The sequence below is a fragment of the Geotrypetes seraphini genome, chromosome 1 (assembly GCF_902459505.1).
Source record: "Geotrypetes seraphini chromosome 1, aGeoSer1.1, whole genome shotgun sequence".
Taxonomy (NCBI): Eukaryota; Metazoa; Chordata; class Amphibia; order Gymnophiona; family Dermophiidae; genus Geotrypetes; species Geotrypetes seraphini.
The window spans coordinates 454,717,161-454,731,692 of record NC_047084.1 but is presented as its reverse complement, the minus strand read 5'-3'; the positions used below and the strand labels follow the sequence as shown (position 1 = coordinate 454,731,692).

General features: G+C 44.6%; 1 protein-coding gene across 7 annotated transcripts in view; it reads left to right on the top strand.

Annotated features, from left to right (window-relative positions):
- Positions 1-14,532, top strand: part of HUWE1 (HECT, UBA and WWE domain containing E3 ubiquitin protein ligase 1) — a 779,197-nt gene that overhangs the window by 489,132 nt on the left and 275,533 nt on the right. For all 7 annotated transcript variants that reach the window (XM_033921870.1, XM_033921880.1, XM_033921834.1 and 4 more), the window contains 3 exons: positions 9,620-9,753; positions 10,291-10,456; positions 10,739-10,967. In XM_033921870.1, coding sequence (XP_033777761.1) covers positions 9,620-9,753; positions 10,291-10,456; positions 10,739-10,967 — 529 coding nt within the window. The remainder of the gene's footprint in view (positions 1-9,619; positions 9,754-10,290; positions 10,457-10,738; positions 10,968-14,532) is intronic.

Here is a 14,532-nt window from a genome sequence, read left to right as displayed (position 1 = left end):
AGTAAATCTGAAGATTGGGAATTGCTAAAGCGCGAGGTGGCAAAGATTTAAATTGGATGCTTCTTATCTTTTAAATGCCATGTATGACCTCTTGTGCGCTTCTGCTATGTCGTTGGCGTTTGCAGTGGCAGCTCGCTGTACCTTGTAGCTTCACGCTTGTTTAGCGGATTCGGCATCCAAAGCTAAGTTGACAAAGTTTCCTTTTAAAGGTTCTTTCTTGTTTGGTTAGGACCTGGACAAGTTAGTTCAGACTCTCACTGATTCTAAAGGATAGACCTAGGCTGTTGGCTCGAGGTGGTGCTACTTGTGGACGTGATTGCTGCTTCCACCCTGGTCGAGGGGGCTGCCTCTTTTCAGTCTCCTGGGCTCTCTAGAAGCTGGTTCTTCCAGCGCATGCAGCCCTTTCATGGGGCCCGCCAGGGTACAGGTAACGCCCCTGCCGCCCGTCCTGTCCAGTGAATCCTTGCCGGCACCTGTTTTGGTTCCAGTAGGCCGCACGGCTGAGGGATTTTTATCCAAAATGGGCAGGCATCACATTTGAGCAGTGGGTTCTGGATGTGATTCGGGATGGCTATGCTTTGGAATTTGCCCGTTCCTTGCCAGATTGTTTTCTTGCTTTTCCCTCGCAGGTAGCGTGGAAGCAGCAGGCCTTTTGCCGGACCCTTCAAAGATTGTTGAATTTCCGCACGGTCATTCCAGTTCCCCCGCAGGAGTGGGGTACAGGTTGGTACTCGATTTACTTTGTGGTGCCAAAGAAAGAAGGGACCTTACAACCCAACTTAGATTTGAAGGGGGTCAACAGGGATCTTCACATGTGCCTTCCTTCCGCATGGAAACTCTGCGTTCTGTGATAATGGCGGTTCAGCTGGGGGAGTTTCTGACGTCTTTAGATCTGACAGAGGCCTACTTGCACAATCCTATTTGGGCTTCCCATCATCGCTTTCTGCTCTTTGCGATCTTTAGGCAACACTATCAGTTCTGTGCACTTCCCTTTGGTCTGGCCACGGCTCCGCGAACGTTCACCAAGATGATGGTGGTCGTTACGGCGGTATTGCGAAAAGAGGGCATTCTAGTTCATCCCTACCTGGATGACTGGTTGATTCGAGTGAAGTCATTCTAGTAGAGCACCCGGGTCATGGCTCGGGTGGTGGAGTTTCTGCAGTCGCTGGGATGGGTCATCAACCTTTCCAAGAGCTGGTTGTCTCCCTCTCAGCACCTGGAGTATCTAGGAGTGCTGTTTGACACCTCCTTGGGGAATGTGTTCCTTCCAGAGGCCCAGGTGAGCAAATTGCAATCTCAGATTTGCCTGCTTATGGCATCCGGATGTCCTTGGGCGCAGGATTTCCTCCAAGTCTTGGGGTCAATGGAGGCTTCCCTCAATGTAGTGAGGTGGTGGTGTGCCCACATGCGTCCTCTTCAGTATGCTCTTCTTTGGAGGTGGTCGCCTCAGAGGCACAGTCTAGATCATCCTGTTCTGCTTCTGGACTTGTCTCGGTGCAGTCTTCGATGGTGGCTCCAGACCTCCCATCTTGTACAAGGGGCGAATCTGGACCAGCTGCAGTGGACGGTGCTGCTAATGGATGCCAGTCTTCTCGGCTGGGGAGCTCAGTGTTTAGATCACTCAGCTCAGGGCGGAAGAGGCTTCTTAGTATATCAGTGCTTTGGAGACCAGAGCCATCCATCTGGCGCTGTTAGCCTTCCTGTCTTTCAGACAATGCCATGGTGGTGGCCTATGTCAATCATCAGGGGGGGCACCAGGAGCACTTTGGTGGCATAGAAGGCGGCTCTGCTCATGGTCTAGGTGGAGTCTCCTGTAAAGGAAATATCAGCCTCTCACATAGCCAGATTGGAGAATGTTCAAGCGGACTTCCTCAATCGTCACGTGCTAGATCCCGAAGAGTGGTGTCAAGGTCCCGTGGCCTTTCAGTTGATAGTGCAGTCTTAGGGTTAGCCCCTCATGGACTTACTGGCCACAGTTGTCAATGCCAAAACACCCCGCTTCTTCAGTCATTGCAGAGAACCTGGATGCTCTGGTTTAACCATGGCCAATGTAGGGGTTGTTGTATGTGTTCCCTCCATGCCATTAGTGGGCAGAGTTCTTCTCTGCATAGTTCAACATCCGGGCTTTGTGGCTCTGATGGTTCCAGATTGGCCCTGATGACCGTGGTACACAAATCTGAGGCATCTGGTGGTGGATCCTCTTCCTTTGCTTCTCTTGGACGAGCTTCTGACTCAAGGTCCCATTCCAATGTTCAATCCGGGGCCCTTCTGTGTTACAGCTTTGCTTTTGAAAGGGATCGCCTAAGTAAGAAGGGGTATTCAGATAAAGTGATCTCAACTCTATTGGGGTACCAGAGGCTTTCCACCTCTCACGCTTATGTGAGGGTTTGGCGTATATTTGAGGAGTGGTGTGCTGCGCATGAAGTGGTTTCTTTTCACATTTTCTTGCCTACCATCTTAGAGTTCTTGAAGGATGGCCTGGATAGGGGACTGGCTTAGACTTCTCTTCGGGTTCAGCTTGTGGCCTTGTCAGCCTTTTGTGGGTTGTTGAACGGTCAATGTTTGACTGCCATTCCTGATGTGATTCGCTTCTTGTAGGCGGCAAAATTGCTCAAGCCTACCGTACCACCCTTTGTTCCATCTTGGGATCTGAATCTGGTTCTGTCAGTTCTAGTGCGCCCACCTTTTGAACTATTGGGCGACTGTTCTTTGTAGGACCTTACCCTTAAAGTGGCTTTCTTGGTTGCCATTATTTCTGCTAGACGTGTTTCTGAGCTGCAGGCTTTCTCTTGTAGGGCTCCCTTCTTGGAGTTTTCTAGGGAGCGGGTTGTCTTGAGGCCTGTTCCTTCCTTTCTGCCAAAGGTAGTTTCTCCTTTTGAGATGGATAACCTGAACATACAGATGGATAAACTGGACATACAGGCCTGGACACTACAGACATTTTTAACATATATTTTCCCACAGCCTGGCCCAGCCTGTACCTTGCTGTCTGTGAAATGCTAGCCCAGTTGGCCTTTGCTGCAAATTTCCTGTCTCCATTCCCTGCTGGGAGGATACTTCTCCAAGGCTCTGCTGAGCTGTTATCAGTGCTGTATGACTTCACATATGCCAGGCACCCTGGAAAGCCATAAAACATTTATAACAAGCAACATTCCCTGCAGGATGACAGGGGAGTAAGAGACATAGGAGCCTGATACCAAGACAGAACTCTTACCAAGGCTGGCCTGTCTCTGAAGCAAGTTATGGGAACCCAGCACAGCTGGAGTGCTGGAGGTCACCCTTGCCAACTTTCTGCATAAGACTATCTACAAGGACGCCATCCTGAAGATGCACAGAATTGTAAAACCACAAATAAGCATCTGCAAGGTGATAAGGATCTCAGAACTGGAGGAAGAAAGTTAACGAAGAATTCTCTGTTTCTGCTCGGGCCCCCCTCCTGGGGGGGAAGTGAGAGAGGCGTGGAATGGGGGGAGGAATAGTTAGGTATACATTTTTGTACCAGTAGGGAAGTACATGACCAGAGTTCGGGGATGTGCTTTTTTGGAACGGAGGAAGAATTTCTCTGTATAAAAAAAACAGTGCATCACAGATAGAGCCAGAGAGATTCACTTGCTTATGTTGCGGGGAACTGCTAGCCCCCTGCTAAGCATATGAGTGTAAGTTCTACTCTCCATTGCATATTCTGAACTGACAATATATTTCTTTCTACTATGCCTTTGCTGCTTTAATTTTGTAAGTCTTTATACTAACAATAAAAAATATTGTCTGTTTTGGAAAATACAATGCCGTCTCGTAGTCATTCCAATGAGGCAAAATAACTTCAGTGGTGACTGCCCGCCAAATTATTTTACTTGTCATGTCAATCAGGCTGTGGTCCTCCCGGTGTTGGGTAGCCAGGAGGGCTCTTCCGAGCAGAAACAGTTGTGCAAGTTGGATGTCGATCAGGTCCTTCGAGGACCCAGGAGATCAGGAAATCAGATCATCTGTTTGTCCTAGAGGTTCCTCGTAAGGGGGGTGGCGCTTCTAAGGCATGCTGGATCAAGGAGACTGTTGCTTCCGCTTATCTTCTGAAGAAAAAGTCTGTTTCAGAATTTCTCAAGGGGGAGAAGGCAAGCCGGCACGCACACGATAGAGCCCCGGAGGGAAGCTTACAACTTGCTGCTTTACTTGCTTCGGACCTTCCTCGCTGCCAGATCCTGCCTTCACAGAAACAAAGTAGGCAGGACCCGTCAGTGAGGAAGGCCCGAAGCAAGTAAAACTAGCATGCTGGCAAAAAAAAAAAAAAAGGCAGGCATCAAACTAAATTTTCGGTGGTGAGTCAGCCCAGGAAGGAGCATCGGCGACAGCAGCAGGATTTACTGGGCAGTCATCTAAATTAGCCAGGCGGAGCGCCCGGCTAAAAGGCCCTGGGGAGAACACTGCATTGCATTTGCTGAATTTCAAGTGAGTGCTTCTTCAGTACCTTGAAGTTACCAATGAGCTTCGCCTTTCAAATCACATTTTTGTTCTGACCATTCATGCCAAGAAAAGGAGACTGTATATCTTGCAGTCAGTTATAAGATACTGAAATTAGTTCATCTCTTCAAACACAAACCAGTATCATATCTACATTCATTCTTCTTTCCTTTTTATCTATTTTTCCTTAAGGTCTTCAGAAGTGCCAGTTGTTAGCCAAGTTTTTTCAATGGCTAAAAACATTTGTGTGCCATTGGCCTCCTCATTAGACCCGTAAATTTTAATTAATCAATTATTCAAAAGTGCTCAGTGCTCTATTATATCAATTTCATTAAATAGCTATAATAAAAAGCTAAAACTTATCTTTTGTTTGTTGTGTGTTCATATCGGGAAGGGACTTGTTATTTAGACATGTTTCGCCCGAAGGCTGTTTCAAGAAAAGTCCCCTTAGTATTGCTGCCATGGTGAGGATTGCTGCTTTCTGGCTCTCCTAGGCTGTAGTCTGCTGTATGGCCATATGAACAAACAAAAGATAAGTTTTAGCTTTTTATTATAGCTATTTATTGAAATTGATATAATATAGAGCACTGAGCACTTTTGAATAATTGATTAATTAAAATTTACGGGTCTAATGAGGAGGCCAATGCCACACAAATGTTTTATCATTATCTAATCCTTTGATTTATATACTGTATCTTCTTCTGAAGTAGAGAGCTGCACGGGAACGACGGGAATCCCGTGGGCATCCCGCGGGTTCCCCCTTCGGGTCATGGGGATCCCGTGGGGACGCCCCCTAGGGTCGCGGGAATCCCATGGGGACGCCCCCTAGGGTCGCGGGGATCCCGTGGGGACGCCTCCGAGGGTAGCGGGGTTCCTGCGGGGCTGGATGTACTAAGTCGGCGGTTTTTCTCCCTACCTGCTCTGCTTGCAGCACAGAGCCGAACGGAAGTCTTCCCGACGTCAGTGCTGACGTCGGGATGACTTCCGTTCGCTCTGTGCTGCAGGCAGGGTAGGTAAGGAGGAGTAGCCTCGCGGCTCGAGTGGCTACCAAGGGAGGGGGGCGATCCGCCCCACCCCGGGTGCAGCACAGCCGGCCAGGTCCCCTTACTTTTGTGGCGCTTCCCCGACCGACCGACAACAGCCCTGGTCCGACAAACCTCCCTGCCCTTAACCGCAAATCTAAATTTCCTTCTTACACTGAAAGGACATGGGGAAGACGGGGGGGGGGGGGTGGAGAAGGATGCTGACAGGACATGGGGAAGATGGGGGGGAGAAGGACGCTGAAAGGAAATGGGGAAGAGAGAGTGGGGAGAAGACGCTGGCAGGGAAGAAGACAGAGATGCCAGACTATGGGGGGAGCGGAGGGAAGAAGATGGGTGCCAGACCAATTTGGAAGGGGGAGAAAGGGAGAGGCACAGTAACAGAGCAAATGGAAGACGCAGAAGGAAGAGAGACAGTGGATGGAAAGAACTGAATGAGAACATGAGGAAAGCAGAAACTAGGCAACAAAGGTAGGAAAAGAATTCTATTTCTTTTTTTTTTTTTTGCTTCAGGATAAAGTAGTATATTAGTTGTGTTGATAAAAATTTATAAACAAAAGAGGCTCTGGTAGAAACCCGTTTACAAAGTATGTATTCTTCCCAATTAATATTTCCAAATTAATAGTCTTTTTGCTTATTTGTAAATGGGTTTCTACCAGAGCCTTTAATTCTGTAGCATAATTAAATGAAATAACTATTTCTGAAGTTTATAGGGACGGGCGGGGACGGAGGGATTCATCACGGGGACGGGTGGGATTCCTCACAGGGACGGGTGAGACTTTGGCGTGGACGTGTGGGGACGGTTTGGATTTCTGTCCCCGCGCAACTCTCTATTCTGAAGTAGGGGCCCAAAAAGGCCATGTAAACTATCTCAGAGAAATATAGAGGCTGAAAAGAAACTGCTCCTTGAAAAACCTTGCAAAAAGGCTCCTGTGCATAAATTCCTGCACAGATTAGCTGAGAATCTTCCATGGAGAATCCATTAACCATGCACAATAATTTATTTATTTATTTTTTTTAACCTGTGTACGTTCTGGTTCAGCAGGACATGCACAATAATTTTAAGCGTTCAGTCATTCAAAGGGCAGAGACCCTGCAGATGTTTAGGCTTGTAGTGCAGCCCTTGCATCAACTCCAGAAAAAAGCAAATTTTCACATGTTCCGAGTTACATACAAATCTGACAAGAACAGTTTTAAAAGTGTAACTCATTCTTTATTTTCTTTTGAAATAATTTATTGAAAATTTTTGTTTGAACAATACAAAAGATACTACAATCCACGTCATTCTCTAATCCACAGCTCTGCTTGTTGCTTTGGGGTATCCTTTTTTTATGTGGAACATTTTGGTGATATATTTTTTGTTTTGTTTTGGAAAGAAAGGCACCTCTGAAAATTAAAGCAGTAAGCCCACATTGAATTTCACCTGAGAAGGCATGTATAGAAACTGTGAACTTCACCTGAAAGGGCATGCTTAGAAGCTAAATTCCCAAGCACAGTATCTCTGAGACTAAATCCTTAGGTGTTAATCACAGCCATGCATAAGCCAGAGTTAAACCTGAAACTGTCAGAAGAAGATACAGTATATAAATCTAAGATTAGATTAGATAATGCTTACAGTCATGGTCAGAACCGAGGCATTTGATGTGCTTGTCAGTGTACTTAATTTTCCTGCCCCACATTTTGGGCGCGCATATAATTCTGAAGAATGACTAAACAAGACGAAAAACAGCACTAAAACCAAATCCAATTGAACAGCTTTATTCTACATCTGTTTAGCACAGTGGAATACAGTCAGTCCCAAAGTGGTGACAGCTGGCCTTTCCTCTGTCACATCTGCCTAAAGGAAGTGCCAGCATAGGAAGCAGATGCGGCAGAGGAAAGGCCCAATGTGGCTGACCTCGGGTGTCCTGTTTATAGTGCTGCTCCTGCTGGCCAGCTTTTACCACTTTGGGAAGGCCGCGGAGAGAGGCAGAATGGAGATGCCAGGAAAATATCACCACATTTGTTTGTACGAGTTCAGCATAAGTCAGATGTTCATAACTTGTGGACTGCCTGTATTCATATATTTAAAAATTGTAATTGCTCCTATAACACCCCATACCTTCTGATAGACTTTGAGGATGCTCTTTGGACACTAACAAAATTACTCAACATAACTAAAAGACTCTTCTGAAAGTCTCCATGTCTCCATTTCCCCCTCCTCCATCAGGGTTCCAGCTTCATGTGCAGTACAAGCGGGAGGGACTGTTAAATTACCATGGAAATTCACAGGTGCCAAATACTGCAAAGCTGAATAAAGTAGTGATAAACTACTAATTGCTTCTGCATTGTTTAAGAAAGCAGCTACCTTAGACTGCACAAGAATTTTGTAGTTCTCGGTCTCCACCCACCTGCTGATAGGAGTGCATAACTAACGTGACCATACATCCCATTTTTAGGTAGCCTGTCCCGTTGTCCACAAGCACAGCTTCGTGATGCCGAAATGTCCCGTTTTCAGAGGTACGCGGGCTGATTGCTGTCCACTCGCCTGCTACTTTTAATTATAGCCCCAGTGCTGCAACTACAGGAAGGGAAGGTCCAACATGTGCAGCGATTGCACACAGCCGGCCCACAAGCCTTCCCCCCAACATCAATTCTGACGGCTAGACCTTCTCTGACGGCAGAATTGATGTTGGGGGGAAGGCTTGTGGGCCAGTTGTGTGTAATCGCTGCACATACTGGCCCTTCCCTTCCTGTAGTTGCGGCACCAGGGCTGTAATTAAATGTAGCGAGTGGTGACGGACTGGGGGGAAGGAGGAAGAAGCGGCAGTGGGTTGGCTTGAGGGAGGGAGGGAGCACTAAGGACATAGGAAGGAGGCACTGGGACACTAAGGATATAGGAATGAGGGAGGAAGGGAATAGAATGCGATAATTGTTGGGCCTGAGTGCAGAAAGGATGCACAGTCAGAAGAAAGTGCAACCAGCGACTAATGAAATCACAAGATAGCAAAAGTAGGAAAAATGATTTTATTTTCAATTTAGTGATCAAAATGTGTATGTTTTGAGAATTTATATCTGCTGTCTATATTTTGCACTATGGCCCCCTTTTACTAAACATCGATAGCGTTTTTTAATGCAGGGAGCTGTGCTAAATGCCCTGCGCAGGGCGTTCAGCACAGCTCCCTGCGCTAAAAACCAAAACAGGAAGTTGCAACCGGAAACAGGAAGTAGATGTCCTGTTTTGAGGAAAAAATACATGGTCACGTTATGCATAACCCATAAACCTAGGCCAGGCTGGAGGAATACTAATGAAGTAAATGATATCGGAAAAATTAAAACCTGGTTATGTAGCCTAGCCTTCTCTTATGCTTAATAATGGGAGAATTTAATTGTGGCTATTTAAAGTAGAAAGTTTCAAAGTACATGTTTTATTTTTTTGAGTAAGGTCGGAAAATATTTGAAATTGGAAAACTCCAAACAGACATCTATGGCAAGGTGTGTAAACAAATGCTAATAAATTACCCAGCAGTTTCACAAAGTGTGCACTAAAGGCTCCTTTTACAAAGGTGCACTAGGGCCTTAACGCGCGCAATAGCATGCATTAAATTCCCGAGCGCACTAGCCAAGATTTTCAGTGAGCGGTAATTTTGTGTGTGCGCTAAAAACCCTAGCACACCTTCGTAAAAGGAGCCCTAAGTTTCAGCATAATAAGGATGAGATGTTATTCATAACAGTTGCCTGAGCCCATCTGTATTTTTGTCACTAAATCTAAAACACCTTAAGAATTTCTAGTGTGTAGTGCTTTCGGAATACCTTAACAGTCAACAGATTGAAGATGCTGAGAATGGGTGAGGAGGATTTATGCATATTTGATGTATACTCCTTGCATCAAGGAGTATTGGATTTTAGATGTTGGATGGGTGGTGAATCTTTGTAACGGTCTCCCAGTGGAGGTGGTAGAGATAAAGTGTATCTGAATTCAAGAAAGCTTGGGACAAGTACATTGGATCTCTAAGGGTGAAGAGGAGATAGAAGATGGCATAGTTAGGCAGACTAGATAGGCCATACGGTCTTTATTTGCCTTCATTTATGTTTGTGTTTACTGCCTATTTTCTTTCATCTCTCACTGTACTTTCTCTGACCAGACTCTATGAACATACTGGACCCAGAAGATGAGGAGGAACACACACAAGAAGAGGACAGTAGCGGCAGCAATGAAGATGAGGATGATAGCCAAGATGAGGAGGAAGAGGAGGAGGAAGAAGATGAGGATGATCAGGTTTGGAGAAAAAGACATTATCTCTGGAGACATAGAAGCCAACTTTTCACAATGATTGGGGGTGTTACACAACATAAATGAATACTCCCTCATCAGAATAATGGAGCTTGCTCAATTTTGGGGGTGCTCAAACACCCACAGAGCCGGCACCTATGTCTGGAGATGTCCTGATTTGATACGATTATTTTATTTAAAACATCTGCACAATCTACAACTAGGCAGGGTAAAAAACCACATACAAAACAATGACAAAACATAAAACATTATCTTAGAACAAATACAGTACAAACCAATCTAGTTCTCCTCGTCCTGCCCACATAATCAGTTACTCTTTGTGAAGGTATTTCTATTTCTACCTTAACACTCTTCGATCACATTGAGTTAGCTTATTGAATCTCGGATGAAACTGTTTAATATTGAGTTTTGTAACATTGGGTAAACTTTAATAATAAGTATATCTTGACTTCTGATGGGTATTTAGTTTCACAGGTCTCCAGGTATTGTCCTTTTATTGTCATGTACTCTTTTCTTCCTCAGGATGATGAGGAGGGAGAAGGGGATGAGGATGATGATGATGATGGCTCAGAGATGGAGTTGGATGAGGATTATCCAGACATGAATGCATCACCACTGGTGCGCTTTGAGCGTTTTGACCGGGAGGATGATCTCATTATTGAATTTGATAATATGTTCTCTAGTGCAGGTAGGTATCTCTCATGTCCTAAAATTATGGCCAAGAACTACATTGGCCGTTTCCTTATGTAAAATTCAGGGATAATATTTAACAAAAATAGGAAGTCAAAAGGCAATTAAATATTGCAAAAAAATGACTTCAGTGAAGTCATTTTTTTGCTATACAAGAACTACATTGAGCATTGGAAGTATTTCAGGCCTAATGATGTCTGCTATTTTCATGTTTTTAACAGTTTGAACATGTTCATCGTTTTGATCTGTGTAACATGCAGCACTCTTACTCTGCTTCCAGCTGATATCCCTCCATCACCAGGCAACATTCCTGCTACCCATCCACTGATGGTACGGCACGCAGATCACAGCTCCCTGACTCTAGGGAGTGGGGGCTCCACCACACGCCTGGCACAGGGCATTGGGCGCAGCCAAAGAACCCTCCGACAGTTGACAGCCAATACAGGACACACTATCCATGTCCACTATCCTGGAAACAGGCAGCCTAATCCACCCTTAATTCTACAAAGGTGAGATCCTTGCTGTGTGCTCTTAGTTCATTAGCTATAGATTTTTGCTTTCACTTTCACTCTTAACATCCCCTTCCCCTATTTTATATGCCACTGAATGGTTTCTGATCTTCAAACAAAATTTAATATTAGATAAAGGGAACCTGAATAATATACAATGGTCTGGATTTTTTCTAGTTATTACTGTATTTAAGGAGCAAAGTTATGCAACACTCTGTCTCCTTAGTTATTTAATCAACCAGCTGACCAAATTTAATTGATAATTCAGATTCAGCCATTGAATTCTGTATCGATTAGAGCTAGCTCTGAACTTTTACCATTATTGTGAAATAGTCAACACACAGTTTCTACAAGATCAAAGAAAATTACAGAGGACACGAGAAAACAAGTTTCTGAAATATATCAGCCTAAATTAAAGTAGTTCTGGAAAGAAGAAGGGAGGATAAGATTACTGAATGGCAATGTGAAAGATGGATACAATTTATAGAAAGTGTTTGCCATTATTGCTGCTAATGGTAACGTAACCAGTTAAGTTTAGGGGACAGTTACCTTTTCACATGTGTGATATTGGTGTTGGATAAGCTTGTTCCTTAAATAAATGAAGCAATTTAAAAACTTGTTTTCTCAGGCTCCCTTTTGTTAATATTATATTTTGTTTAAAGAACAGAAACCATTCAGTGTGACACATATGCAATCATAAGGGAAATCCAAGAAAGATAAAAGGGTGAGTGGAAACTTTCACATCACTACAGAAAATATTAAGATGCTATTAGGCCTTTCTTATAACAGAAGGTGCCTTGCAAATGGAGCATGCAGAAGAGCAGACAGACTCGAAGTATCAGGATTTAAAATAAAATTTTATTATGTTACATATTGCTAATAAATAATAAAAATTCAAATTAAAACCTGAACTGTTTTAACAAATTGCCTGCATCAGGATAATATAGATTCATAAATTAATACACAGAAATTGTTACTATCTATTAGAGCGTAGTTAGTATAATCTTTGAATCCACAGAAGGCCAAACAGATAAATGTAAAGGGAAAAAAAGAAAAAAACAAACACAAAAAATGAGGTAATATAACAAGGCAAAAAAGCACAAAGGCAACGAGAAACAAACATACCACTTGAGGGTAGAGCCTCTTCTACTTCAGACAGACACCTGGAATCAAGAGTGCTGACTTTTATAAACATATCAGTATATGGAAATACTAAATAACAATTGCTAGGAAAGATAAAACAAAATGAAATCAATATGCTGTAAAAATGACCAAAACTATAAAAAAAAGTTTTAAAAGAGACATACAGTCAAACCTCAGTTTACGAGTGCACCAGTTTGCGAGTGTTTTGCAAGACGAGTAAAACATTTGCAAAATCTGTGCTTTGGAAACCGAGTTTGACTTGGTTTACAATCGCCTCCCCCCCCCCCCGCGATCCGGCATCCCCCTTCCCCGCTCGCGTCGTCACCCCCCCCCCCCCTCCGCGATCCTACATCCCCCCCTGAGCACCGCAACGACATTGCTTACCCCGATTGGGCACCAGCACCAATGCACAGGAGGTGCCGGTGCCCGAAGATACTCCCTCTTCTGGCCTGGGCTGGGCGGTGCGACGGAGATCCTCCCTCTTCCCTGTGCTGGGCTGGACTGGGCTTTGAGCATTTGCGCATGCTCAAAGCCTTCTGGTCTCGCTCTCTCCGAGATTTTGAATCTGAGAATCTCCGAGAGAGCGAGACCAGAAGGCTTTGAGCATGCGCAAATGCTCAAAGCTCAGTCCAGCCCAGCACAGGGAAGAGGGAGGATCTCCGTCGCACCGCTCAGCCCAGGCCAGAAGAGGGAGGATCTTCGGGCACCGGCACCTCCTGTGCATTGGTGCCGGTGCCCAATCGGGGTAAGCGATGTCGTTACGGTGCTCGGGGGGGATGTAGGATCACGGGGGGAGGGGGCAACGCGAGCGGGGGAGAGGATGCCGGTTCGCAGGGGGGATGCCGGATCGCGGGGGGGGTGGTGGGTATGGAGTAGCGTCAGTGGCCTCAAAGGGGAGGGGATGGATCAGCGCCAGTAGCCTCAGGGGGGGAGGAGAAAGTGGAACGAATCAAAGCGAGTTTCCCTTACTTCCTATGGGGAAACTCGCTTTGATATACGAGCAATTTGGTTTACGAGCATACTACTGGAACGAATTATGCTCATAAACCAAGGTTCCACTGTAGTTTAAAAGAGAGATAGTTATCATTAAAAGAAGTACCTGTAAATAAAAAAAGTCATTACTGCCAGCCACTTTTCCATAGGAGTCAAAAAATTATATTAAGACTATTCTGAGGCATGAAGGGATTAGTGGCTATACTGCAGATAAAGCAAAGTTGCTTACCTATAACAGGTGTTCTCCATAGACAGCAGGGGAATGCAGCCACACTTGTTGATGAAGTCCCTGAACTGAGTTTTCCTGTCAGTATGTCTCTAGCTCACTAAGGATGCTGGTTAGAAGGGATGGAGGACGGGCGAGTGTGACTGCATTCCCCTAATGTCTACGGAGAACACCTGTTACAGGTAAGCAACTTCGCTTTCCCCGAAGACAAGCAGGTTAATGCAGCCCCACTTGTTGGTGAGTCACTAGCTTGAATAAGAAAATGGGAGAAGGCAAATCAATTCTCTATTTCCACTTAAACAAAAAAAAAAACTGCAAAGAACAGATTGTCCAAACTGAACCTCTTGTGTTGAACTCCGATCTAAATAATAATGCTTATTAAACGTATGAACTGAAGACCAAGTTGCTGCTTTGCAGATACCTTGTATGGGAACTGCTTTCAAGCTTGCAACTGATGAAGCTGTCGCTCGTACTTGATGCGCTCCAATGTGACCCGGAAAAGAAAAAGAAATGCAATTAGCAATCCAAGAAGATATAGTTTGTTTAGAAATTGTATGTTCCTGAGTAGCTGCATTGAAAGAAACAAATAGTTGATTAGTGATACGGATAGAAGCAGGCCTATCTAGGTAGTAAAGTACCGCTCTTTTGCAGTCCAATGTGTGAAGAGTTTGCTCCGTTGAAGAATCATGTGGAGAAGGAAATAATGATGGCAAAGAAATAGATTGATGTGAAAGTCCGTACCTACCTTTGGTAGAAACTTTGGATGAGTACGAAGTACTTTATCAGAAAAAAATTTAAGATATGAGTGATAGATGAGCAGTGCTTGCAATTTGCTAATTTTTCAGCTTAAGTAAGGGCCACTAAGAAAGCTGTTTTCCATGTTAAGAACTGCAGTGTAGCAGATCCCAAGGGTTCAAAGGATCCTTCATGAACCGGTTTAAAACAATGTTGAGATCCCAGGCTGAAGGTGGAGTATGAAGTGGAGGTCGGAGATTGTTAGGACCTCGGCAAAAAATTGAGAAACCAGAGGATTTTGTGATCTTCCATCCAAAAAATGGTAGTAGGCCGATATAGCTGAAAGGTGAAGGCGTGCAGAGTTGGTCTTAAGACCTGAATTTGATAAGTGTAGTATGTTAGTTAAGACGTGATCCACTAGGCAGCAGAATAGGTCTTGATCTTGTGAGCCTGTCAAGATGGAAAAAC